The following is a 26,553-nucleotide window of genomic DNA, read 5'->3' as shown; positions in this document are numbered from 1 at the left end:
AACAATAATTGCTAATTCAACGATGGAAGCTGAATTAATAGCATTAGCTTCAGCTAGTGAAGAGGCAAATTGGCTTAGAGATTTGTTATATGAAATTCCACTTTGGGAAAAGCCAATTCCACCTATATTAATTCATTGTGATAGCAATGCCGCAATTGGTAGAGTTAAAAACCGTTACTATAACGGTAAATCCAGACCTATAAGAAGAAAGCATAGTACCGTGCGATCTTATTTGAGTGGTGGCATCATAACTGTGGATTATATTAAATCTAATGATAATCTTGCAGATCCATTTACCAAGGCCTTGGCAAAAGATAGAGTCTGGAGTACATCGAGGGGGATGGGACTAAAGTCCATAGAATCATGAGCCATGTATGAAGATACCCAACCTGAGGACCAGAGATCCTGAGAATTGGGTTCAATGGGAAAAACGAATCATACGATGGTCGTAAGAAATGCACAATTTATTTTTTCTTAATTATTTATTTTGTAAATAATTTTTTAATTGTTCATCCCTATGATGTAAGTGCATTTATCCTGTAACGTGAAGAGGTTGAGTAAAAAACTCTTAATGAAATTTGTAGCTCGTATGAGTGGGGTGTTAGAATTACAGGAGCACCCTTGACAAATTTCACCTATGTGAGTGTGGGGTGGGGCCGCTCCCTATGAGATTTGGACTTAATCTCAAATACACTCATGAAACCGGGATCAGCACACGGCCGTAAAGTGCTAGCTATAAAAGCTCATGTCAATACCTGGGTTGTTATGTGTAAGCAGTGACGCTTAATTTCCCTAAAGCAGTCCTAGTTCAAGTCGGAGACCACTACGACTCTGGAGTTGAGATCGCTGTTTTACTAAGTGAAGGTTCAATGCAGAGCACACCTTCATGATGCATAATGACCTGTCTTTGCCTGGTAATCTCTCTTTTACTAAAAGTTTAATATTAAAATGAGTGGGGGATTGTTGGAGCATTTTAATATTAAATAAATGAAATGAATAAATGTAATAACATAAATGAAAAGATATGGGAGTAAATATGGGAGATGAAGAGTTAGTGAAAATGTTTAATCCCACATTGAAAAGGAGAGAGACTTTTTTATTCTTTTTAATTGTGGTGATTAATGGGCTAAAATGTATTGACTCAGATATTGGGCTAGATACGTGCGCAAGGGGAGGTGAAGAGTGGAGGTATCAAAATTGGAAATGAATCAGCCTCTTGGATCCTCCTACTTGACAGCCCATTCAGAGCATTACCACATCCGTTGGTGAGTAAATGGCCCGAATTAATACTTCATTTTTACTATGGAATATAAAGAGCCATTAACCCACTTAATGGACTATCCGTTTGGGCCTTTTCATTCTTCAGAAACTCCTTATCAGACCATTAATTGTGTAACTCCAGCCCATTAAATTAAAATCCAGCAATTAATCTTGTAACACCCACTACATCAGAATTATGGACCTAATTAATCAGAATAAATTGGGTAGTAATTTCGTGAGGCCCATTGAGCCTATAAATAGACTCATTCAGACTCAATCCAAGTTACTAAAAAATCACAATACACACAAAGAAAAAATTAGAGAGATTCTTGGCAAGGAAGGGTGTTCTTTCTGGTGGAGCTTTGGGCTTGAACACTTTGTGCAGAAGTTGTTCTAGTCATACGACACTTGTTGGCCTGTTGTATCCTGGGGGAGACAAGTCATAGAAGGTCTGCACCGGTTACAAAGTTTAGCCAACCAAGGGCTTGAATCTCCTTAAAGAGAGCGAGTGCCGCGCCTCAGTCCAAATAGTGTTGTGTAATTTCTCTTTACGTTAATAATATTCAGAAGTATTTTCAGTTTCTCTTTGTGTTATTTCTATTACCATTGTATTTGCACCAACACAAATGCTGGATGATTGTGATTTATTTTATTGCTTTCAAACTTCTATTCTTTTTCTATTTTTCTTTTTTCCAAATCTCCTGTGAGATGGAATTGTTTTCTACATACAGGCAGAGCTGAAGGAGTGGAAGATATTTGACTATAGCTGCAGTGGAGTTCAAACTCAAGAAAACTGGGAAGTTAGCCTATAGGCCCTATACTGCTCGCACTACATTCTATAACATGCCCAGTGCCAAGTTATGTATATGTGGTTCAACAAATTTGAAGTTGGATATCTCAGTTTGAATCTCTACCCTTAAAGTTTACTAGTGTCGTGTGTATTGATTGTATTTATGCTTTTTAAACACTGCTCTTATATAATTATACACGACTGTATTGTTTGTATGATTTCTTTTTCTTTGTGTCTTCGGGCTGTACATGTTTGTGTTGGAAACCTGCTATGAATAATGAATGCTTTCTCATACATTGGCTCCTGCTTTAACAAAAAAAGCTTGGATACCTGGACGAGTTCTATGGGGCTACCTATTGGAGAATGAAAGAAGAAATCCTCCAAATTTTGTTGAGGCTTTTTGTCAAGAGTCTCCTTTTAGTTATTGGTAATAGGACAAAGTTTGACTACAATTCCAATAAATAAAAAAAATTAACATAACTACATATTTTAAAAATCTATCAGTTAAATTGCATGTTTTAATTTTTTTTTAACACACATGTCAATTGGATGTTATTTATTATTTAATTCATAAACTTATTTTTTATGCATAATTTTAGGCTACAAAAATTAAATTTTAAACATTAGAATTGATGATGTAATTATTTGTCTTTAATTGGTTGGAAATTTTGCAAGCTTGGGGTATATAAAAAGAAAATATAATATAACAGTGGATTTGTCAGAATTTACATCTAATAAAAAAGATATTGAGTGCAGTTGTAGCTAAACTTTGTTCTTAATAATATTGTAGGATAGTCGATAATTTATCTCAGTATCAAAGCATGAGATCCTAGTTGAATACAAACCATCTCTCTTACTTTTTGTGTTTCATTTTATATTCTACCAATCATAACTTGTCATGTATTTGTCTAACTTTCCTTATAAAATAACCGAAGTTTAAAATGAAAAAAAAAAAAAAAAATTCAAACGCATGACAAATTGCAATTGGTCGAACATATAGTTACTAGTGAGTTCTATTCTTGTTTCCATTCTACCTCTTATTTGAAAATTTGAAAATCCTACCCGTTGGGCCTCACTTATTAATTAAGGTAAGTAAGAGTGTTAGAACTAGGGTTAAGTGATTAAATTTACTATTTTGTAATAATTTAAGTTTTAGGACAATTAGTAATTTATTAATGTCAATTTACTATTGAAGGCTTTCCCCAACCAACGAATTGAGTATATTTACCATGAGGCAAACCATGTGTTGATGCATTGGCAAAACTTGGGACAAGTGCTATCATTTCTTTTGTGTATCTTTTGTTACCACCCCTGTGGTGGAGAATTTGCTAACCTCTAATAAGGCTGAGCGAAGTTGTAATATACTTGTTAACATCTAATATTATGTCATCCTTTTAATCAAAAAAGTTGGAATAACTCTAACATTAGTCTCGTACAAAGTAATAAAATCATTGGGAAGGAATGGGCAAAAGCTAGTTCTGAATTTGGCAGTAAAAGTGTAGAATTCACTGCATTCAGTCTATTTAGCTTTTTTTTTTCTTTTTCTTTTTTCTTTTTTTCCATTTATATTTTCTTTTCGCAAAGTTGGCAAAATCTTCATGCTTTTTTTTAAAATGAAATAAAATTTAACAAAATTAGCCTTTTGAAAATAAGCTAATTTTTAATTGACAAAAATACAATTTTAATCTTTACATTTTGGAGTTATTATCAATTTAGTCCCTGGTCATATGGTCTCTACCATTAACTCACTAACGAAAATTAAGTTGATTGCAAGTGAAAAAGATCATAAACCAAATCAATAATAACTTCAAAATATAATGACCAAAATGGTATTTATTTTATTTAAATTTTTTTGTCACATATTTAAGATTTAACATAAAAACTAGTATTCATTATGAGCATATGCAATAAGTTAAAACTCTCTAATATATATATATATATATATAAATAAACATAAAAACTTGTACTAAAAATTACTACCTCGCATTTACCCCTTTTTTGGCAAATAAGCTATGAGAGTACTTCCTAAGAGCATCCACAACAGTGGAGCTATTTTTTTTAGTTATTTGGTACCATAAAAAGCTACTCTATCTATTTTACCTACTCATTTTACAAAACATCCAGCAGTAGTGGATCTATTTTAGCTTTCAACACAATAAAATAATATAAACATTACAGTAAAATAATATATCTACTACAATAAAATAATACATCTCACTAACAAAAAAAAACACCACAAACTGATCAATGGCACAATTCACAACCACTGCCAACTAAAAACAACCACCCACAATCACCTAACAACAACTAGCAGGCCAACAACAACCACCCACAACCATTGCCAAAAATCCAAATTAGCCAAAAACCACCACACAAATCACCACCAAAAAAAATAAATAAATAACTTTCTTGTATTTCCCTTTAGGCTGCGTTTGTTTTGGGTGTAAATGATTTTCAGAAAATATTTTACACCCAATAGCGTGTTTGGGTGCACATGTAAAATAAAATTTTCCAGAAAATCTTAAACTTTGATTGTAAAATAAGCCCTTTGACCTGAAAAAATCATTTACACTTGTATTTTACCTTCAAATGATTTCCGGACTCAGACACCTGAAGAGAGAGAGAGAGAAAGAGCAAGAAGAGAGAGTAGAAAGAGTGAGCTAGATCGTACCAGATTGCACCACCGCCCCAGATCGCACCACCACCCCAACCCCAGATCGCATCGATATCGTCGCACCCCAGCACTGCTGAGATCGCACCGCTAAGATCGCACCCCAGATCGCATCGCCAAGATCGCGCCAACGCCACTGCCCTCTAGATCGAACTCTCGTCGTCTCAATCTCAACACCCCACATGCAGACGTCGGTTCGAGGTCCCCCCTCACGTCAGCGAAGCCCATCTTACCTCCAACATCTCCAATCCGTTGCTCGCATGTCGCTGGTGAAACACTTCTCTCAAACCCACCCTCTACAATACCTGATCCATGTCCCTTCAAACCCATCTCCCTTTTCTTCTCTTCTCTCACGTAGATGCCGGTCCGAGATCACGATGCCGAGATCGCACCGCCGAGATCGTCGCCCATGACTTACCCATGACCAATCTCTCTCTTTCTCAATCTACTTGTCGCTTTCTCTTAATTTTTGATCACTCTCTCTTCCTCCCTCTCTCAGTTTGACCGAATTGTTTGAGTTTAACGAATGGTTTTGTTTTGATTTTTGTTTTTTTAAGTTTATACATTGAAATTTTCTATTATAAAATTTGTTTGGAAGCTGAGAAAATGTGAGAAACTAATAGAAAAATAGCATTTTCAAAATGCAACCAAACACATGAAAACATTTTCTAAAACAATTTTCATAATGCAGCCAAACACTTGAAAATATTTTCATTTTCCGAAAATATTTTCACCTAAAAATATTTTACACTCGAAAATATTTTACATTCAACCAAACGCAGCCTTAGTTTCTCATCAACCAAACAACAAAAAAGAGCTAAAAAACCAAAAATGACATACCCAAAAGAGAAGAGAATACATTTGATTGAAATTCTGGTGATCCACATGATTCTAGAGTCTAGACCTCCAAATGGGCATGGGACTTTGCTTATCTTTCCAATCACGAAGAGTGACTTTAGTGGCCACAAAACCAATCGACAAGCAAACCCCAAGAGGACAAGCCTAACAAGCCGCAATAGGCAAACAAACCGCCAACTTCAACCATTCATACAGCCCTTCGATCTGACCCATCTTGTTGAAGAATGGGTCAACCGTGGATGACCCACATACCTCTAGACCCTTAGACCCCATAAACTCATATGGGTTTTCTCTGCTACTAACAATAATACTGTTGCCATTTCTATTGCCGTTGCTGTTGTCGTTGTTGTGGTGAGAGTTTTGATGAATGTGATTTATAGAACTCTCTCTGTTGTTGCTATTGTTGTTATTGTGAAAGAGGGAGTCGTGGATGGTGAGGATTAGATGAAGGGGATCGGAGTGGGGGAGGTGGGTTGGTGGCGTCGAGGACTGTGCGAGATGGGTCTCAACGACGAGGGAGAGAGAAAAAAAAATGAGAAGGAAAAAGGAAGCAAGAAGAGAAGCCGAAGAAAGAGAAAAAGAAAGAAAAGATAAAATATTTTTTTAACGAGAGAAGAGAGAGTTTAATAAAAAAAAATTAGCTATAGCACAATTGCTGTAGCATGTATTTTAAGTATTAGTGGTGCTAAAAATAGCAATATAGGTATTTAGTACCACTATTGCTAGCACTCTAAAAAGGAACGGGTTTTGATTGGATTTTAGAGAGAGAAATCATGTCTTGCTTCCTAAAAATCCTGCTTTTATTGGCTGTAGTCTCTGTACTCGTTCGTCAATGGTAGAACAGCGAAGTAGCTAGATATATAAAGACAGTAAGGAAAATGGGAAAACCCACATCGAATCCTCGCCCAGAAGAAGAAGCAAAGTCGAAATCCTCGGTAACAGTAGTGAAGGACGTTTGTGCTTAACATGTTTCTATGCTCAATGGCTTGCTTCAAGGAATGGGAATCAACTCAGATTCTGTCCCAGATATTTGCAAAACCAAAGACTTCTACTCTCATCTCATTCACCACATAATCAAGCCCGACCAAGTCCTACGTGGCCGAATCACCTGTCTCCTAACTGTCAAACCCGCTCTCTGTGTAACTAACTCTTCTCTCTTTTTTCTCATCCTTTTTTTTTTTTTGGTTGCTTCTTTTACCAATACACTTATGCTTTTTGGTTGCTCAAAAATTTTACCTTTTTAATAAAAAATTTTAGCATCTGGGTCTTATAAAGTACTGAAGCTGTTTGCCTGTTTCACAGTTTGGTGTTAGAGAAACTGTGGGGGAATAAACATGAATTATAAATTTTTTTTATGAAAATTTATTTTGAATATTTAGATGGTCTTCTAGTTGTAGTGATCCTATACATAAGATAGCAATTTAAAGATGAAGATATTACTGACGGGGCTGACGAGTTTATTTACACATGGACGATCCCATCAATACGGACGAATCCAAACTCTAGCTAGGTGAGTCAATTATATGCTTTACTGACGAAGATATCCAGACCATTCAATGCAGGCAATCAAACCCAAAACGGTTACAGGGACAACTGTACAATCCGTTGAAGGACAGTGATGACACATTAAACGGCCCCAGACGTTACCAAAAGAAGCATTAAGACCTCCATAACTACCCCAACGGCTAGAGGCCATAAGAAGATATATAAGTCCCAGACATCGCCGAAAAAAGGGAGAGACAAGTAAGAAAGGAGACTGTTTATATGCTTTTCAGTTCATCTTATATTGCTTTTCTTTTAAGAGAGATTTCATATTCTGACTTTGGCATCGGAGGCGTTGTGGCAGGCACCACACCGGTGACCATCTGTGGAAGTTGAAGGATCATCTCCATCCGACGAACAGCACTGACGAGTTCACACTCATCAGTTTGGCGCCGTCTGTGGGAACAACATTTTCGTGTTCAAACTCAAAATAGTTGTTCCTTATTCTTATTCTTTTTAGGATGGAGTCCAATCAAGATTCTGCAGCCCTAGCTCAGTAAGTTCAGGCCCTTGCAGCCACAGTTGAAGAACTGACTAGGCAAAACCAAGAAATGAGGCTACGGCTTCAGCAGGAGGAAAATCGTTCGAAGGGAAATCAGGAAGATGAGGGGATAGCAACAGAAGAAGTGACCATCGAAGGCCAAACACTCCCGCCGAGCAAAATTCAGACATTCTTCGGGAGATGAGGAGGGAGATGGAAGAACTAAGGAATGCCATCAAAGAAAAAACGGAGCGGAGTGTGGATCGGATGGTTCAGGCGACGGATTCGCCATTCACAACAGCGGTCCTCGACTGTCCAGTGCCGTCAAAATTCCGGTTACCTCAGCTCGAGTCCTTTGATGGACTGAAGGACCCCCAAGATCACTTGAATACTTTTAAAACGACCCTGGGACTTCAGCAGCCCCCAGATGAAATATTGTGTCGTTCCTTCCCAACAACACTCAAGGGAGCGGCCCGAGAGTAGTTCACAAAGTTGTCAACGTCGTCCATCGACACATTCAAGCAGTTGAGCAGCGCTTCCCTGCGTCATTTTATTGGAGGACAACGACCAAAGAGAACCGCAGATCACTTACTCACCATCAGGCAGGGAGAGAAGGAGACCTTGAGGTCATATGTGAAGCGCTTTACCAGGGTGACACTAGAGGTAGACGAGGCTGACGATATGGTGCAGTTGACGACCTTCAAGGCAGGGCTGAAGTCTAGAGATCTCGTCACCTCACTCCCGAAGAATCCCCCAAAGACGATGGCTGAAATGCTCCTTAAGGCGTAGAAGTACATGAACGCTGAGGACGTGTTGGCTGCTATCAAGGACGGGGACAAACTAGGGGACAAAGGAAGAAAAGAAGACGATCGTAGAGGACAAAAGTGGGACTGACCAGATCGTCGAATCAATGACGAAGTCAGAAGGAAAGACGATAAAAATCCACGAACGGTAAAATTCACCCCTCTCGTTATGCCTGTTGACAAAATTTTAGCGCAGATTAAAGACGAGCACTACCTTAAGTGGCCACGACCATTGCACTCATCTCCTAACGTCCGCGACAAGAGTAAGTACTGCCGATTTCAGAAAGATCATGGCCATCACACCGAAGATTGTAGGGATCTCAAAGAGCAAATAGAAGAATTGATACGAAGGGGGAAGCTGCAAAAATTCGTGAAGAAGGGGGAACACAATAAATTCCGAGATGAAAACAAAGGCCAACATGAGTCCTCGTCCAGGAACGACGGTCGTCAATCCCAACCTCCTCAAAATGTGATCGGGGAGATACAGACAATCGCAGGGGGGCCTACCACTGGGGGCTTATTCAAGTCACTCAAGAAAACACATCAACGACAAGTGAATAGCGTCCATATGACACCCCTGCCAAAGCACAGACAAACTGATCAGGATATAACCTTCAACGAGAGTGACTCCAGAGGAGTGAAACAGCCTCACAATGACCCCTTGGTCATAATGCTCACCATAGAAGGGTTCAACACCAAAAGGATCCTCGTGGACAACGGTAGCTCTGCCGATATCATTTACTTTTCCGCATTCCAACAATTGAAGCTGGATCCCAGAAGACTTCGTCCATTCGATTCCCCACTCGTCAGTTTCAGCGGTGACAGGATGTATCCTAGAGGCATAGTGACACTGACAGTAATAGTGGGAACGTACCCAAAGCAGTTGACTCGTCAGATAGACTTTTTGGTAGTAGACTGTCCCTCATCCTATAATGTCATCATTGGAAGACCAGCTCTCAACAAGTGGAAGGCGTCCACATCCACCTACTGCTTGAAAGTGAAATTTCCAACAGAAGATGGTGTTGCTGAAGTTAAAAGAGACAAAGTTCTAGCTCGAGAATGCTATCAAGCTGTTTTAGCAGCTAAGGAGAACCACACGTGGATAGTAGAAGAAAAAGAGGAAGAAAATGTGGAAGCTCTGGAAGTAGTGGAGTTGATCGAATGGGAAATGACGAAAACAACCAGAATAGGGACGACCTTAAGTCCTGAGATGAGAACGAGGCTCATTCAATTTCTCAGGGAGAACTTGGACGTCTTTACCTGGAGCCATGACGACATGCCAGGCATATCTCCAGAAGTTATTCAACACAGGTTGAATGTGGACCCAGAGAGGAAGCCCATTAAGCAGAGACGAAGAACATTTGCGCCTGAAAGAGACCAAGCAATTGCTGACGAGGTGAGTAAACTCTTGACTGCAGGCTTTATCAGGGAGGTGTACTATCCAGACTGGCGCTATGCTCGTCAAGAGTAAGGAAGAACTCGAGCATCTGGACGACCTTAAGGAGACATTCGATACCCTTAAGCAATACCAAATGAAGCTAAATCCTGGTAAGTGTGTTTTTGATGTCGCCTCCGGAAAATTCCTTGGATTCATGGTGTCTCAGAGAGGAATAGAAGCAAATCCTGAGAAGGTGCAAGCCATACTCAATATGGCATCACCTAGGACCGTTAAGGAAGTCTAGAAGCTCACAGGCTGGATTGCAGCTCTTAACAGATTCGTGTCTAGAGCAATGGACAAATGCTTATCATTCTTTAAGACCCTAAAGCAAGCCTTTGAATGGACTGACGAATGTGAAGCGGCCTTCCAAGAGCTCAAGCGTTACGTTAGCAATCCACCACTCCTAAGCCCGTCCAAAGAAGGTGAAAACTTGTACTTATACTTGGCAGTTTCATCTACAGCCATCAGTGCAGCCTTAATACGAGAAGAAGATAGGAAACAGCTCCCAGTCTACTACGTCAGCCAAGCTTTCCAAGGAGCTGAATTCAGGTACCCAAAGATTGAGAAAATCATGTTTGCATTGATAGTAGCCTCGCGCAAGCTCAGGCAATACTTCCAGGCAAACGCAATCTTAGTGATGACGAACCAACCCATCAAGAAGTCTATGAACAAACCCGAAGCAGCCGGGAGGATGGTCTAGTGGGCAATTGAACTCAGCCAATTCGACGTGGAGTACCATCCCAGGACGGCCATCAAAGCACAAGCTCTGGCTGACTTCATCGCCGAGTTTACCCATCCAGACGAGCCAAGCCTTGCCAACAAGGACGAGACATGGGTGATGCAGACCGATGGCTCGTCAGCCCAAAAAAGAGGGGGAGTAGGGGTCGTCATAACCACTCCTAACGGAGAAACATTGAAATATGGAGTCCAGCTGAAATTTCCAACCACCAATAACGAAGCTGAGTACGAAGGAATTCTGACAGGTTTAAGGCTCGAAAGAGAGCTTGGGGCCAGGAACCTGCTAGTCCAGAACGACTCAAAGCTAATAATTGGGCAGATCAGAGGAGAGTACGAAGCAAAAGAAGAAAGAATGCAGAAATACCTCAGGTTGACGAAACGCTTGACTCAAGAGTTCGAAAAAGTGGAGTTCATCCAAATTCCAAGAAGCCAGAATATGGCTGCAGACGAAGTTTCAAAGATAGCCTCGTCAGAAGAGACAGAATCAAGGACAGACTTGATGATAGAGATACAGAGAAACCCCAGCATAGAAGAAATTTCAACATTCACAGTCGAAGGCACAAGTAGTTGGATGACGCCCATCATGTCCTTCCTCCAGGATGGCCACCTACCCCAAAACACAGATGAAGCTAGGAAGATCCGGAAGAGATCCGCAAGATTCACAATTCTCAATGATACCTTATACAAAAGAGGTTTCTCTATGCCCTACTTGAGGTGCGTTGACGAAGGAGAGGCCGAATACGTCCTAAAAGAGATCCATGAAGGGATCTGCGGAGATCATGTAGGCCCAAAATCCTTTGTAAGAAAAATTATGCGAGCAGGTTACTTCTAGCTAACCATGCAAGATGACGCAATAAGGTTCGTCAAGAAATGTGACAAATGTCAAAGGTTCGGGAACATTCAACGGCTTCCATCAGAAAAGCTGACGACGATAACATCTCCATGGTCGTTCACACAATGGGGAATCGACATCGTTGGCCCACTGCCTCAAGGCAAAGGTCAAGTAAAATTCTTACTAGTTGCTATTGATTATTTCACTAAATGGGTTGAAGCAGAGGCACTGGCAACCATCACCGAGGCCAGAATCTAGGGTTTCGTCTGGAAGAATATAATCTGCAGATTCGGGATTCCAAGGACGATCATATCAGACAACGGACGACAGTTCGATTGCCAAGGTTTCAGAGACTTCTGCTCAGGCCTAGGCATCAAGAACCAATTTTCATCACCAGGCCACCCACAAGCGAATGGACAGACGGAAGTGACGAACCGCACGTTGCTCAAGATCATAAAGACCAAGCTGGACGATGCGAAGGGTGCCTGGCCAGAAGAACTGCCCAACGTCCTATGGGCCTACAGAACCACGGCCAGAACCCCAACGGGAGAAACCCCCTTCAGACTTACCTACGGTACAGAAGCAGTGATCCCTGTCGAAGTCGGGATAACCAGCACCAGACGGGAAGCGTTCAACGAAGAAGAGAATGACGATCTATTGCGAGTTGATCTAGATTGCCTTGACGAAGTACGAGACAAAGCCCTCAGCAGAATGACGGAATACCAGAAGAAGATGATAGAGTACTACAACAGAAGGGTGAAGTTCAGGCGACTCAACATAGGAGATCTCGTCCTGCGCAAAGTAACCCAAGCAACCAAAGACCCAACTCAAGGAAAGCTCGGCCTTACTTGGGAAGGACCATACAAAGTCATCCACTACTCTAGACAAGGCAGCTACCATCTGGAGACCTTAGACGGACAAAGGCTCCCAAGACCATGGAACGTTGAACATTTGAAGAAATACCATCAGTAGATGTAATTGAAAGACGTATTCGTCATTAACTATCAATAAATTGATTATTTAGCCAATATTCGTGTTCAAACAGGCTCGCTCTAAGAATCTAACAAAAGCAAAAAATGGCTAAGTAACAAGATTCCGCGTAGACGGATGTAAGTTACTGATGAATAAACCTGCCTAAAAGCCAAAAATGGCTAAGTAACAAGATTCCGCGAAGATGGATGTAAGTTACTGACGAAGATAATGTCACTAAGGGTGATTGAAAAGCCAAAAAATGGCTAAGTAGTAAGATTCCGCATTGTCGGATGTAAACTACTGACAACTACAAAACCCTGAAAAAGGTGTAAGTCATAAGAAGCCGAAAAAATGGCTAAGTAACAAGATTCCGCGAAGACGGATGTAAGTTACTGACGAAGATAATGTCACTAAGGGTGATTGAAAAGCCAAAAAATGGCTAAGTAGTAAGATTCCACATTGATGGATGTAAACTACTGACGACTACAAAACCCTGAAAAAGGTGTAAGTCATAAGAAGCCGAAAAAATGGCTAAGTAACAAGATTTTGCGTAGATGGATGTAAGTTACTGACGTAGATAATATCACTAATGGTGATTGAAAAGCCAAAAAATGGCTAAGTAGTAAGATTCCGCGTTGACGGATGTAAACTACTGACGATCACAATGCCATACCGTGACAAATATAAACTACTGACGCTCACAGTTCCAAAGAAGGTATGTCTCATAGAAATAAAAAATATTTCACCAAACACATCACATATGCAATTAAGAGCATATAACTTGCAAACACAGGTAAGATGCAAGAAGTAAATTAAAACCAAGAAATCACCATTGCTTCTTTTGCAAACCCATAAACACTGGGTTTAAACATTGTTCCCCAAAAAGAAAAAGAAAAATGTTTCTGAATAAGATTTACACAACAGGCAATGGTCAACAGACAAAAGAAATATTTCTGTTAAAAACTAAGTAGCAGGCTCAGGTTTCAGAAGCAGGAGGGGCATCAACGGCAGTAGCATCGTCAACAGGGGCATCTCCTGGAGCATCATCAACAGGGACCGCGGACAGAGCAGCTTCGTCAGCGGCCATCTCCCTGTCCACTTCTTCCAAGTCCAGGTTCCCCATGTCAACGCCGGTTGGGTGCTTGACCATATATCTCCGAAGAAGTTCAAAGCCTTTAAAATACCAACTGAAAAGCACAGTATTGTACTCTTTAGTGGTTTGAAAGGCCTCAACGGACCTAGCCGCAATGGTCTTCAGCAATTCCTTAGAGCTCTGAAGCTGCTCATCCTTCTCCAAGTTCAGTTGGCACTCAGCTCTAAGGTCGTCACCTAAACCCTTGACCTTCTCCTTTAAAGTAGTAGCTTCGTCCATAGAGTCAACAAGGTTCTTCTTCAGCTTTAAGTTCTCACTTTCCAGAGCTTGCACCTTTGACGAAAGGGATGCCAGCTTAGCCTCTTGAATAAGATACTCAGAAGCAATGTGTAAGCTCTCTCCTAGAACCTGAAAAGAAGTACCAAGTCTTCGGTAAAAAAAAAAAAAGGGTTGCTCATGAAAGAAGTAAAAGCACTTCACCTGAACGAGCTTATGGACGTGGCCACTAGCAACTGTATTAAAGGAGACCCCAGAGAAAGCCTTCAGGTCGTCAGCCGTCACAATGCTGTGGGCCCGTTCAACTGCCAGCTTCTCGTCCCCCCAGATTGTTGAGCGACCAACATCCTCTCTCTCTTTCTCTTTCCCCGTCAGGCGTGGCCTCTTGGAGACGGGCATGGGAAGCTCCTCTACTGAAGTAGACGGAGAAGCAGTCCTCGTCGTCTCAGTGCCGGAGACAAGGGGAGTGGCGGAAGCTGGCGGAGTGGCAGAAAGACCCCTCCCAACTACACGCACGGTCTTTTTTTCTATGTTGGACAAGGGCTCGTCCTTCTTTGCCCTCATCTTCGCATACATATCTTTATTGAATTTGGACGTCATCTCTGTCAAAAGAAGAACATTAGTCCCGAAGAAAAGCACAAGAAAGAAAGGTCAATACTGACGAAGCTAGAACTTACTCTTTTTTCCTTCTATGTCAAGATTTTTCAAAACAAAGGCAGAGGGCTCAGGCTCGAGGCAGTAGAATGCAAGAGTTCTGGGATCAACGAGATCGTCCCAGCTCTCGATTGTCTGCGCGTACTTGATAGCCTTCTGCACACATTCTCTGTACCTACTCTTAAGCTTTGGTCGTCTTTTGACTATAAAAATAAAAAAATAAAAAATAAAAAGGGAGAGGGTGTTAGCGGCCATAATTGTAAGCACGACAGAATTCAAGAAACGAAGAAGAAATATTGACGCACCTAAAGTCGGGGTTTCCCACCGACGACGTAACACCGGGAGATCACCCCAAACCTCGCCCAAAGGTGTCTCAAAATTGTCCCCAGACACATAGAAGAATCTGGATCCAATACCTGAATGACGAAGGTAAATTTTTGACAATCCTAGTCCTCCTCTCCCAAGGCACTAGTTCATAATACCCATGCTCCTTTGACGCTTTCAAACGATACAAATACACCAGTTCATTAACCCTGATCATATCCCCGTCATTAGCTGCCAGCCATATCCCCATACAGTTGACTAAAATTCTCCATGAATTAGGCATAAGTTGCCCTAGAGCGATACCAAAGTGATCTAACAGCTCCATCAAGAAAGGATGGACGGGAAACCTCAACCCACAAGTGAAGGCAGCCTCGTAAAAGCATACCTCACCTGGGAAGAAGTGACACGCCCGGTCTTCCTCACTAGGCAGACGAACCCTAACTCGATCCGGAAACTGGAATCTATCTCTAAACCTTGCCAATGTGTCAGCGTCTAGCCCACACTCCTCTCCCAAAGCATAAAAAGCCCTAACCTCTCGAGGGCCAGAGACGGTGGTATCTTCCTCCGCTGGGCCGCCGTTGGACGACAACCCAGTTTCAAGCTCGCTCGACCTAACTTCAGACATACATACTCTCACTCCAACCTCGTTCGCAAACCAATCTAAAGACTGACGAAGCAAAGGCAACAGATCAGCCAAAGCAACACTCAGACAGTTACCCTCAAAAACAAAATCCTCAATATTAGAGGAAACCCCTAAAGACCCTCCTAAGTGAGCAAAAAGGAATGAAATTGAGGGGCAAGCTATCCTAACCTCAGAGCTACTAACCATGAAAACCAAATAAAAGACACAACGGTGAGCTAAACCCCCATGGAATTTAGAACAAACGAAAAGAAAAAAGAGAAAAAGATCAGATGCAAAGCCACAACAAGGCGAAGAAGAGTAACACAGGAGAATGAGCGTACCTTAAGGAAGCGATCAGAAGAGGGAGCACCACCACGCCGATTGCCAGTTCGGAGAAAGGTTGCAGAGAGAGGTCGCCGGAGAGGATGATCAAAGCAAATGATTGAAGGATTTTTGAAAAAAGTGAACAAGAAGAAGTTTTAAACTAAGGCTTTGGAAAACTGAAAAAACTAGCGGGAAGCCCAATAGTCCCACCAAATCAAAGCATTAACTCCACCCACCGGCAGGTGCCACATATGCCACGATTTGCGAAACGCCGCCACTTTGCATTTAATGCGAATCGAAATCCCAAACGACACTCGTAAACTGTAAACTCTTCACATTCTATGGTCGTCATTTAAATAACGAACACAGAATCGGGGGGCAACTGACGGGGCTGACGAGTTCATTTACACATGGACAATCCTATCAATACGGACGAATCCAAACTCTGGCTAGGTGAGTCAATTATATGCTTTACTAACGAAGATATCCAGACCATTCAATGCAGGCAATCAAACCCAAAACGGTTACAGGGACAACTGTACAATCCGTTGAAGGACAGTGATGACACATTAAACAGCCCCAGACGTTACCAAAAGAAGCATTAAGACCTCTATAACTACCCCAATGGCTAGAGGCCATAAGAAGATATATAAGTCCCAGACATCGCCAAAAAAAGGGAGAGACAAGTAAGAAAGGAGACTGTTTATTTGCTTTTCAGTTCATCTTATATTGCTTTTCTTTTAAGAGAGTTTCATAGTCTAACTTTGGCATCAGAGGCGTTGTGGCAGGCACTACACCGGTGACCATCTGTGGAAGTTGAAGGATCATCTCCATCTGACGAACAGCACTGACGAGTTCACACTCATCAATTACATAAGTTTATTGCTATTGATAAAAGGCTCAAGATTGTCTCTTAACAGAAATATAAAGAGCTGTTACCTATTAGTTTGATGAAAACAGTTGTGTAACATATGAGTTAAAGAAGGTTACATGATTTTGTGGTAGTTTCAGCTGATTTGATTTGAGTGTGAGTGGTTTTGCAGAATTAATTTCTGGATTCAACCCAAAGAATCGATCTCTTGTATCTATCAATTCTTTTATCCAAATTAAGCGAACTATATGTGAGTGAAAAATAGAATGTCCATGTTAAAGGGAAAAACTTATTAAATTCTCTCACCCACGTTGTGTACTCAATGAAACTGAAGGTTGCTCCATTCAAGTGACTCTGTTAGTTGATATAGTTATTAAGCATTTCATTCCTTTTTGTCAAACCAAAACTACAGAGATCAAGACATTTGCGAATGCATTTCTTTTGTTTTCCTCAAATGAATGGTAAATGCTTTTTCATGGGGTTTACACTTTGCAGAATATCTATGATAACTTTCATGGAGGGGTTGTTGCAGCTGTTGCTGAGAAGGTGTCGTATGCTTGTGCTAGAACCGTGGTGACCGAGGATAAGGATATTTTTCTTGGGGAACTGAGTATTTCATATCTCTCTAGTGCTCCAGTAAATGTGAGTTTTTTCTGTACACTTTTGGTTCATTAGGTTGTGCTTTCATGTGTTGCGTTATTGGCTTTGACAAATGACATGTATGCTATACTATTCTGGACCTATGATCTGTGGGAATGTAGTGTGTAGAAATCCTTTTCTTTTTGTGGGATTCAAATTGCTTTTCTGCCTAGCATTTTAAGTCACAAAAGTTCTAAATTTTTAAGATTTATAAACGAGATGGTTCCTCAAATTTATATTGTGGATTGGGATGTGCCAATCATTTGATGCTGGCTTCATATTTCCGTGTGCCATCATTATTCATCTAGAGAGGTGTTGTGCAAAAGGGCCTCCAAAAGCACTCCCAAACAAAATGGGTAGAGAAACTATTATGTACTTGAGAAAGATCTCCAAAAGAAATAAGAGAAACGAAGAAAACTTAAAGGAACAATAGACAATCACACACAAGAGAGGACACCGAGAATTTATGTGATTTGGCCTTTAGCCTACATCCATGGGTGGTGATGAGAAGAAAAATTCACTAACAAATATGGAAGATACAAAATTAGTATAGAGTCATTCTCACAAAACCCAAACTCCAATACACCAAAGAGATCTCTCTCACAAATAACAAAGAATAAATAAATTCCTATTCTTTATTCAAGATTGCAGCACCTTCTTAGAAAACAAATAACACATCAAATATATATACTTGAAAGTCGGTCAAGTGGTTTCTACTACCACCTACATGGCAAATATAATTTCGCCATGCACAAAAAGAAATCAAGTCTTTAATAGGCATTCAAGCTACATACTAACAAGAGGCACTGTTAGGATTTTTAGCTTCTCTTAGAATGCTGGAATGTTTCCTTGAGAAGCCAAATTCAGGTTGCCTTGGAACAGTATTTGATAACCATAATAGCAAATGGAGTGCAAAGCTAAGCATATAGACCAAAGGTTGGAGTTATTGGAAAGATATAACTGCAACCTCATTCTTCTTGGGTGAATAAGAGTAAGAGTGATGTTGATACTCAAATTTCTTGTTTAATATATAATTTATTCTAATTAGGTTTGCTTGAAGACCCTGCATCTCAAACATGAGGCCAAGAGGATGATAATTACACATTGAGTCTTGAGTTGTACTTGTCATCAACTATTTGTTGGGCTTTCAACATACATTTTAATGTTTCAAATATATAATAATGTGATCTCATCTTACTGGCATTAAGCCATTAACCGGGTCACAGTTTCACAGAAGACAATTCTAGGCTAAAGTCAAGTTATGCTAACTTGTTACCAATGATATATATTGCTTTTGAATGTTTCGTAGCATGTGCATACGCATGCCTTATGATGGTGATCTATCTTTTTACTGCTTTCACATTGCTACAATTTTTCTCTTTTACCTTTTACTAATCTCCTGTGAGATGGAACTGTTTTCTGCATGCAGACAGAGGTGATAGTTGATTGCTCTGTAGTGAGGAGTGGAAGAAATTTTACTGTAGTAGCAATGGAGTTCAAGGTCAAGAGAACTGGGAAGTTAGCCTATACTGCTCGCTCTACATTCTTTAACATGCCTGTTGCCAAGTTATGAAGTTGTGGTTCAACAAATTTGAATTTGGGTATCTCAGTTTGAATCTCTACCCTCTGATGAGTTTGGTAAAAACCCAATAAAATTTTACATTGGTTCAACATATTGAAAAATAGATACTTTTGCCATCTAATTAAATATGCTCATTGCTGAAATAGCGTTGACAGATGCATGGGTGATATTGGAAGTTATGCAATGTGTGCTGAGAGTGAGACATGGTGGAAATAACTATATAGCTGTATTAATTTCATATTTTAAGGAGACTAAGAAATTATTGTACTCTACCAAAGCTTAGGGTGAATTTATAAGGTTTGGTAAAAGAGGAGGAATAAAGTGATCATGATGTTATCTTGATATTTACCGATTGTATTTACTTCTTGTTGGAACTCAGAATTAGAGAAGAAAAAAGAAAAAGAAGGCGGGAATGTGGGGTTTGTTAAGTATGGGGGCAATACATTTACGATTGTCATTCGTTGAATTGTATGTACGCTTTTTAAACACAGCTCTTATACACCTCTGTATTGTTTTTGTGGTTTGTTTTTTCTTTGGTCTTTGGGTTGTTTGTTGTGAAAACCTGCTATGAGTTCTTTCTCATTCATTGGCACTAGTTTTAACTGAAAAGCTTGGACACCAGTACAAGTTGTGTGTAAGGACTACCTGGGTGAAACGTGATTTTCTTTGGGGTGGAGTTAAGGTGATGATACTTGTGTCATAGCTTCTAACTTTTTGTCTCGACTTCTACCAAATAAGCAACAAAAAATTAACCTTTTTGAAGATAAGCTTTCAGCTTTAGTAAAAAGCCATAACCCTTTTGTGAAAGACCGAGTTCTGTGGGCATGGTTTGCTTGCTTTAAACCTAATGGATTCCCAATTGGTCAAAGCTAACTAATAATGCACCAAAAAATACGTAAGAACATAAATACATGGGTCGTTTAACACCACATTAAAAGCCACAATAATGCTGGATCCGTCATGGGCTAGAAATTAGAAACAATGATGCATGAATTTCACATTATCAGTAGTACTATTTTTACTCTTTTTTTTACATGGGAAAAAATAAGTTAAACTAGTGATCAACTAGAGATTCTCTGTTCTCTCACACACACCAAATTGTCACCACTGTCAGCCACAAAAAGCAGAAAAGAATTGTGTGCAGAGTCTCAACAACAGCTATTTTACTCCGCAGCCCCAGGTAACTTCTTCACACTTTAGTATAATAATGCGTCTTTAAAAGAGTGGCCTCAAGGTTAACCTCTTTACTTCGGGCTCTCTTTTATCTTCTATTGCTTTGCTTGCTTTCATTATAGCGTCTTGCTATTATGCTGAGCGCTGCTGCTGAATTGTGAAGAGAAAAACCCTACAAAAGAGAAGGCAGACAACACAAAGACACCAATTTAGCGTGTCATGAAGAAAATTCAATTGATTTGTAACTGGTCTTAGGAGAGATTTGCAGTATACTATTTATTAGGTTTCACCATTTCTAAACCATTACACTGGTATCAGATAGGCACTAGTGATTCAAGATAAAATTCCAAAACTCCTATGGGTGAATTATGACACCAGTCAGGGTGGCATCCTGTGTGTGGGATGGTGGTGGCGACTAATTCAGAGCTGAGTTAGGTTCTACTATAACATATGATATGAAAAAGATATATATATTTAGTGGAAGTGAGTTCCATGGCCGCCTACTTTTCATCTCAACAAATACGAGTCAAACAAAAGAATTAAAGGATCTAAAATGTCACTATCATCTGAAATCAGAAAACTAACAGTTAATTTGCTGGCCACTTTTTACGCTTTATGAAAATATGGCATTAACAAAGGCCTCCGCATCAAAGGGTTGAAGGTCTTCAACACCTTCTCCAACACCCACAAACTTTACAGGGATGCCAAGCTCATCAACCACACTGACCTGCGAAAAGCGATTACAGTTACGCGACCACCTTGGATATTAATATATAAAAGAAATAGGGACAAAAATGGGGAAGCCAGAAAGTAAAAAGTTATGAGACCATACAAAATTATGGTTCAGATGAACATTAAAACATACCACACAGCCACCTCTGGCAGAACCATCAAGTTTTGTCAAAATCAATCCCGTAATTCCAACCACCTGTATCAAAAGTTCCAAGTCAAAAATTTCCAGGGAAACTTGAAGGGAGCCTTTTTTTTTTCTCAGCTTTAGTTGTATTGCATAATAAAAACCAGTCCAGCAACCATTATATCAAAATCTTTTTGTTTGATTGACAATAATAATAATAATAATAATTAGTACCCAAATATGTTAATGTGGAAGGCAAAGAAGGAAATATTACTTCATTGAACTCTCTTGCTTGTGGTAGCATGTTCAAACCAGTTGTCCCATCCAAAACTAGCAGGATCTCCTGCACATATAATGGGATAATCTTAGACAGTCTTAAAGACCAACAACTATTGTTTAACAACGAGTCTCCAGTCATATGATCCAGTATGAAGGCTAAAATTTATGTAAGCCATTCTCCATAACAACAAGAGCCATCAAAGAGACCATGAGAGATGGCTATTGGAGATGGAATAACTGCAGTCGTAATATTATTAGGCATCCACCTTACATGTTATATTTTTCACTTAGGAAATCTTTACATACATGACCACAAAAGCTGGATGGAACCAGCATACAGGAGCACATAAGAAATAACTTTTTCTTTCTTTTTTTGGATGAGTAACAAATTTGTTTTCAAAAAGAGGATACCAAAACGGTACACAACCGCAGCAAATAATATTAGCTTTCACAGAAAGAAAGAAAGGAAGGAAAATAATTTTTAATTTATGTTACCACTTGTTTATTGGCAACTAGGGACAAAGCAACAGACAGACATGAAGTCATACTTTAGCATCACATCACAGATCCCCACCCCCAATTTCTCAGGCATGCTACAAGGTTCTTACACAATTAAACATATAATGCTTCAATTGTACAAATAAGGATAAGGTGCCACACTTTCAGCTTACATTTGGTGCACCTGGAACAATTTTCCCCACAGCCTTTTTACAGGCAATCAACTCTTCCATCAGGCTGAAATTAGTGTGGAGACCTGACAACATAAAATTACAATGTACTGAAATTTAATCCACAAAGAGGCACATTAAAGTATACTAAAAGCTAAGCATGAAAGTCCAGGGTACTCACGTCCAGATGTGTCACATAAAACTACATCAAAACCTTGTTCTTTCCCTCTTTTCACAGCTTGTGAAAGAACTATTAAGAGAGCACTTTAATATCATGAATTAGTAAATATAACATAACAAATAAAACTTTTACAGACAAAAACAATGGAAACAATATGCAAAATGAATTCATTGTACTATTATAATTTAGTTGTCTACCTGATGATGCTTTAGCCTTATCTTTTTCAGCCACCACAATCTCACACCCAGTCCTCTCAGCCCATATCTCCAGCTGATCACTAGCAGCTGCTCTAAAAGTATCACCTGCTGCCATCAGTATCTGAAATATTTTTAAAATGGAATGAAGACCAACTTGTGAATAAGGCATGCCCCACTCAGCAAATATTAGAAATGCAAAGGAGAATAAGCAAAAATAAGTCAAATTATTTAAATATGGAGAATATTAGCTTCATCTAGAATAAGATCAATAATATTGGCGTCTAATTTTGTATTTGTACAGAAAATTGTCCATCCCAAATGAGATTGCTCAAGTATCAGACATTTATAGTATTTCTGAAAGATCTTGACCCCTACACAGGTGCAGCAGTTGTAAGTGGGTTTAGGTGTGGGTCTGGCCATTGCTGCTAATTAGGTGATGGGAGAATCATCATGGTGTGTAATGGAGCTGGGTATTTTTGGGTTATAGGGATGGTTTGCCTTGATTGGATATTTTGGGGATTTTTTGGTGAAGAAGCATAACAGTTGGTAGTGGAAGGTGTTGTGGCTTGAGGGTATATTGCTGCCGAAGCATGGTAGAGACAATTTTTTTTTTTTTTTTTTTGGGTTTGGGTGTTCTAGCCTTCTAAGTGTTAATGGCAATCATGGTGGGATTTTAAAAAAAAAAAAAAAATTGATTAATTTAGAATTTTTATATTTATTTTACTTTTAACCTTTTCTTTTCTATTTATGTCGAAAACAAAATTGTATTGATACATTCGAGTTTAACGGCTCAAATTTAGTGATTCTTGACAGAAGGGTCACATCGGCATCAATGTAAATTGCAGGTTTTGAAAGTCGAGGGAGCAAAATGATAGCAACCTCAATACCTCATAGTAATGGAGGTAATTTGTATTTTTGCCTATTTGTTAGAGAAACATAAATCACCTACCAATAAAAGGTTATTTAAACCAAGATTGAACTTGTGGACACCAGTGAAAGCACCTGAGGAATGACACTCTTTATTTTGAACATACACCATATACTTTGTATTCAATTTTCCATATCTTAACATGAACAACTCCAGATATTAAGTTATTTAACAAGAACCCAACCCCAAAATAGCCTATGACCAGAAAACATTAAAATTAACAAACAACAATATTATTATGTGACGAAATATGCTCTGAAGGATTAACAACATAAAATTAAAACACAAAATATTATTCATATTTTTTCCTTTTACAATCAACTACTTGTCTTTGTAATCATATCACATGCCAAAACAACTAAGGTATCTTACTAAGTCCAGTTCAGATTCTCAAATGAACACAAAAATCCAGGCGTCTCTTCTATTCTTTGTAATGCACTCAACTCATTATATTTCATTGAAGGAAAAGCAATACTCAAGTAATAATCTTACCTTGCCCCTTCGTTTTTCAGTCTATAGGCCAGTTTTCCTGCAAAAGCAGTTTATCAGAATATCAATTTATTGCTTGCCATACTCTGGAATTTCATTTAAAATTTGAAGAATTCCTTTTAATAATAAAATGATCTATATGTCAACTTTACTCTAGTCTATTAACTTGATGAAATTTTTCCAAGTTGTAATTGATAAAGGATCAATCAACCATAATAGACCCCCACAAATGTAGTTCAGCAGAAAAATAATTTGGAATCTTTTCAAGGAAACAAAAAACCTATTAAGTAGCATAGATTTTTACTAAATATATATTAGTGATGCCTCAGCCGAATTCATTTTAAGTAGCATAGATTTTTACTCTAGTCTATTAACTTCATGAGAATTTTTCCGTGTTGTAATTGATAAAGGATCAATCAACTATAATAGACCCCCACAAATGTAGTTCAGCAAAAAAAATAATTTGGAATCTTTTCAAGGAAACAAAAAACCTATTAAGTAGCATAGATTTTTAGTAAATATATATTAGTGATGCCTCAGCCGAATTCATATAAACTAGGAAACTAATATAAAAAATTATATAAACTGATTCTCTCTACCACCTTCAATGAGCTGATCTATATTATTAAAACCTTCTTGGGAAATAAATTTCATCAAAACAAATGGGGTTTAATCTTGAAGATCCGCAAAGAACTTGTAACTGCTATAATTTCATGTCTTACCAAGTGATGTTGTCTTGCCACCTCCATTGACACCAACAATTATAACCACGGCCGGTTTCCTGGTGCCATAACAAAAGTTAAACCAACATAAAAACTCCAACTTGATGACAATACCAAATCCAGTAAAACATAACAATGGGCAAAAACTAATGCTTCAAAACCCGCAAACCTGAATCCGAGTTGAAGCTCGGTTTTACTACCCCTCGTAGTTATCAATTCCAACACACTCTTCTTCAATGCATCCTAGAAACATCACAATTTACACATCATCAATGATCCAAAAAGTCCCAAGTACAGAAAATAAACTGAACCCAGCTCAATTTAATACTATAGTCTATAGCTAGTTAGCTTATTTAAAAAATTAAGCTACAATTCGGCCCAAGTAAACAAAACCAACCACCCAACATTAAAACATAAAAATCCAAACAGAGAACAATGAATGCCATACTAAATATACAAAACAAAAGCTTAGTATCAACACCTTAATCTCACTCCCTGACTTAAGCTTTCCCGACAATATATCTTCCCGCAACTCTCCACAATCTTAATGGTGATCCTGGCCCAAAATCAGACACTAGTAAAGCCTGAATTCAATGCATAGTTTAGTACCCAATTCATCAAATAAAGGAAAAATGACAAAAATAAACTTAAAAGTATAAAGAGCATTCTAGTACTAAACTAAACAAAACCTCTTCGAGTTCGTCGAGGACTTTGTCTGTATCAGCGAGGTTCCAGTAGAGCAGGAGCTCGTCGATGACGGCGAGATTCTCGCGGGTTTTTGAGAAGCCCGAGAATACCTTCTCCACGTCACTCTTGGCCTTCTCTTTAATCAAACGCCCCAGCCGGGTGAAGAACCGATCTGCCCGGCCAGCATTTGAACCGGGAAGTCCGGGTCGGGGATTGGCGGAGAGGGTCTTAGGGAGGTTAAAGAGAAGGTGGTGGTGACGAAGCTGTTGAAGGTTTGGAGAGGAGCGAGAGGTTAGCAGAGGAAGGTGCCATTTTTGCCTTCTCTCTCAAACNCTTGACTTAAGCTTTCCCGACAATATATCTTCCCGCAACCTCTCCACAATCTTAATGGTGATCCTTGGCCCAAAATCAGACACTAGTAAAGCCTGAATTCAATGCATAGTTTAGTACTCAATTCATCAAATAAAGGAAAAATGACAAAAATAAACTTGAAAGTATAAAGAGCATTCTAGTACTAAACTAAACAAAACCTCTTCGAGTTCGTCGAGGACTTTGTCTGTATCAGCGAGGTTCCAGTAGAGTAGGAGCTCGTCGATGACGGCGAGATTCTCGCGGGTTTTTGAGAAGCCCGAGAATACCTTCTCCACGTCACTCTTGGCCTTCTCTTTAATCAAACGCCCCAGCCGGGTGAAGAATCCGATCTGCCCGGCCGAGCATTTGAACCGGGAAGTTCCGGGTCGGGGATTGGCGGAGAGGGTCTTAGGGAGGTTAAAGAGAAGGTGCGGTGGTGACGAAGCTGTTGAAGGTTTGGAGAGGAGCGAGAGGTTAGCAGAGGAAGCTGCCATTTTTGCCTTCTCTCTCAAACCTGTGAGAGTGTGAGATAGCCTTTTTCATTGGGCACACTGCCATTTCAGATAAAATTATCTAAGACGACGCCGTTTCGTACTTTTACATTCAATGGACCATCTCATTTTAATTAAATGCGACTATAGTAGCACCTACGAAGCATGGACATGGTCACATGGATATGGAAACAGGTGCGGACATTAGTATAACACAGCGACACAAATAATTTTTGAAAAATTATAACAAAAAACGGCTAGTACAACATTGGCATAACGTGGATATGATATAGATACAACATGAATACGACATCCTGAATGAAGTGTCTGTGTTTCTTAGAGTAGCACCCTAACCGCTCTTAAACTAAAATCTCACATCACAATCATTAATGAGCTAAGTGAACAACTTATAAGTATGGTATTATGAGTCACACAGCTAGTGGGGAAACTCAAACCCATGCCTTGAGACATGTAGGCCAAGCCATTACCACCGGGCCACCAACATGTTGGTTATTCTCGTTTTAAGCCTGGTTTTGAAGATTGTTTTATAAAGAAGTTGAGTTTAAGCAAATTATGTTATTTGTGAAGAAGTTCATTAGTAGAGTTAGAGTCTTACTGTCTTAGAGGATAAACAAGTCACACATTAACTTGACTTAAGAGCATCCACAGCAGGTGTGGCAAATGTGCCAAATGCTAAATATTTGGCACATTTGCCACACCAAACACAAAAATGGAGCATTATGAGATGTGCCAAATCTCAA

General features: G+C 39.4%; 2 protein-coding genes across 2 annotated transcripts in view; one reads left to right on the top strand and one right to left on the bottom strand.

The window, feature by feature from the left end:
* The window catches only part of LOC111991609 (uncharacterized), a 28,249-nt gene extending 9,397 nt beyond the window's left edge, over positions 1–18,852 (top strand). The window contains exons 2-3 of the mRNA XM_065761731.1: positions 17,045–17,191; positions 18,618–18,852. Of these exons, the coding sequence (XP_065617803.1) occupies positions 17,045–17,191; positions 18,618–18,761 (291 nt within the window). The 3' untranslated portion in view covers positions 18,762–18,852. The remainder of the gene's footprint in view (positions 1–17,044; positions 17,192–18,617) is intronic.
* An 890-nt stretch (positions 18,853–19,742) lies between these two features.
* Positions 19,743–25,867, bottom strand: LOC111991614 (cell division protein FtsY homolog, chloroplastic). The gene is made up of 14 exons (XM_065777490.1): positions 25,481–25,867; positions 25,323–25,375; positions 24,745–24,796; positions 24,433–24,506; positions 24,264–24,322; positions 23,545–23,581; positions 23,074–23,188; positions 22,125–22,368; positions 21,928–21,996; positions 21,750–21,832; positions 21,074–21,142; positions 20,809–20,871; positions 20,529–20,670; positions 19,743–20,115 (listed from the first exon to the last, which is right to left on the bottom strand). The coding sequence occupies exons 1-13, from the start codon at positions 25,793–25,795 to the stop codon at positions 20,557–20,559; spliced, it is 1,347 nt and encodes a 448-aa protein (XP_065633562.1). The 5' UTR covers positions 25,796–25,867; the 3' UTR covers positions 19,743–20,115; positions 20,529–20,556.
* Between the last annotated feature and the right edge of the window lie 686 nt (positions 25,868–26,553).

Source organism: Quercus suber, unplaced genomic scaffold, assembly GCF_002906115.3.
Source record: "Quercus suber isolate HL8 unplaced genomic scaffold, Cork oak 2.0 scaffold_2, whole genome shotgun sequence".
NCBI lineage: Eukaryota > Viridiplantae > Streptophyta > Magnoliopsida > Fagales > Fagaceae > Quercus > Quercus suber.
Note: the sequence above shows the minus strand (reverse complement) of the source record. Positions and strands in the feature narration are given on the sequence as shown.

Excerpts from the sequence above, each read along its gene's own strand:
- LOC111991614 (XM_065777490.1), bottom strand. The coding sequence starts at position 25,795 with ATGGCAGCTTCCTCTGCTAACCTCTCGCTCCTCTCCAAACCTTCAACA. Across the intron at positions 23,189-23,544 it reads CTGAAAAACGAAGGGGCAAG|ATATGGAAAATTGAATACAA; the intron begins GTAAGATTATTA and ends GTTCATGTTAAG. Across the intron at positions 21,833-21,927 it reads TTTATGTGACACATCTGGAC|GTCTCCACACTAATTTCAGC; the intron begins GTGAGTACCCTG and ends TTATGTTGTCAG.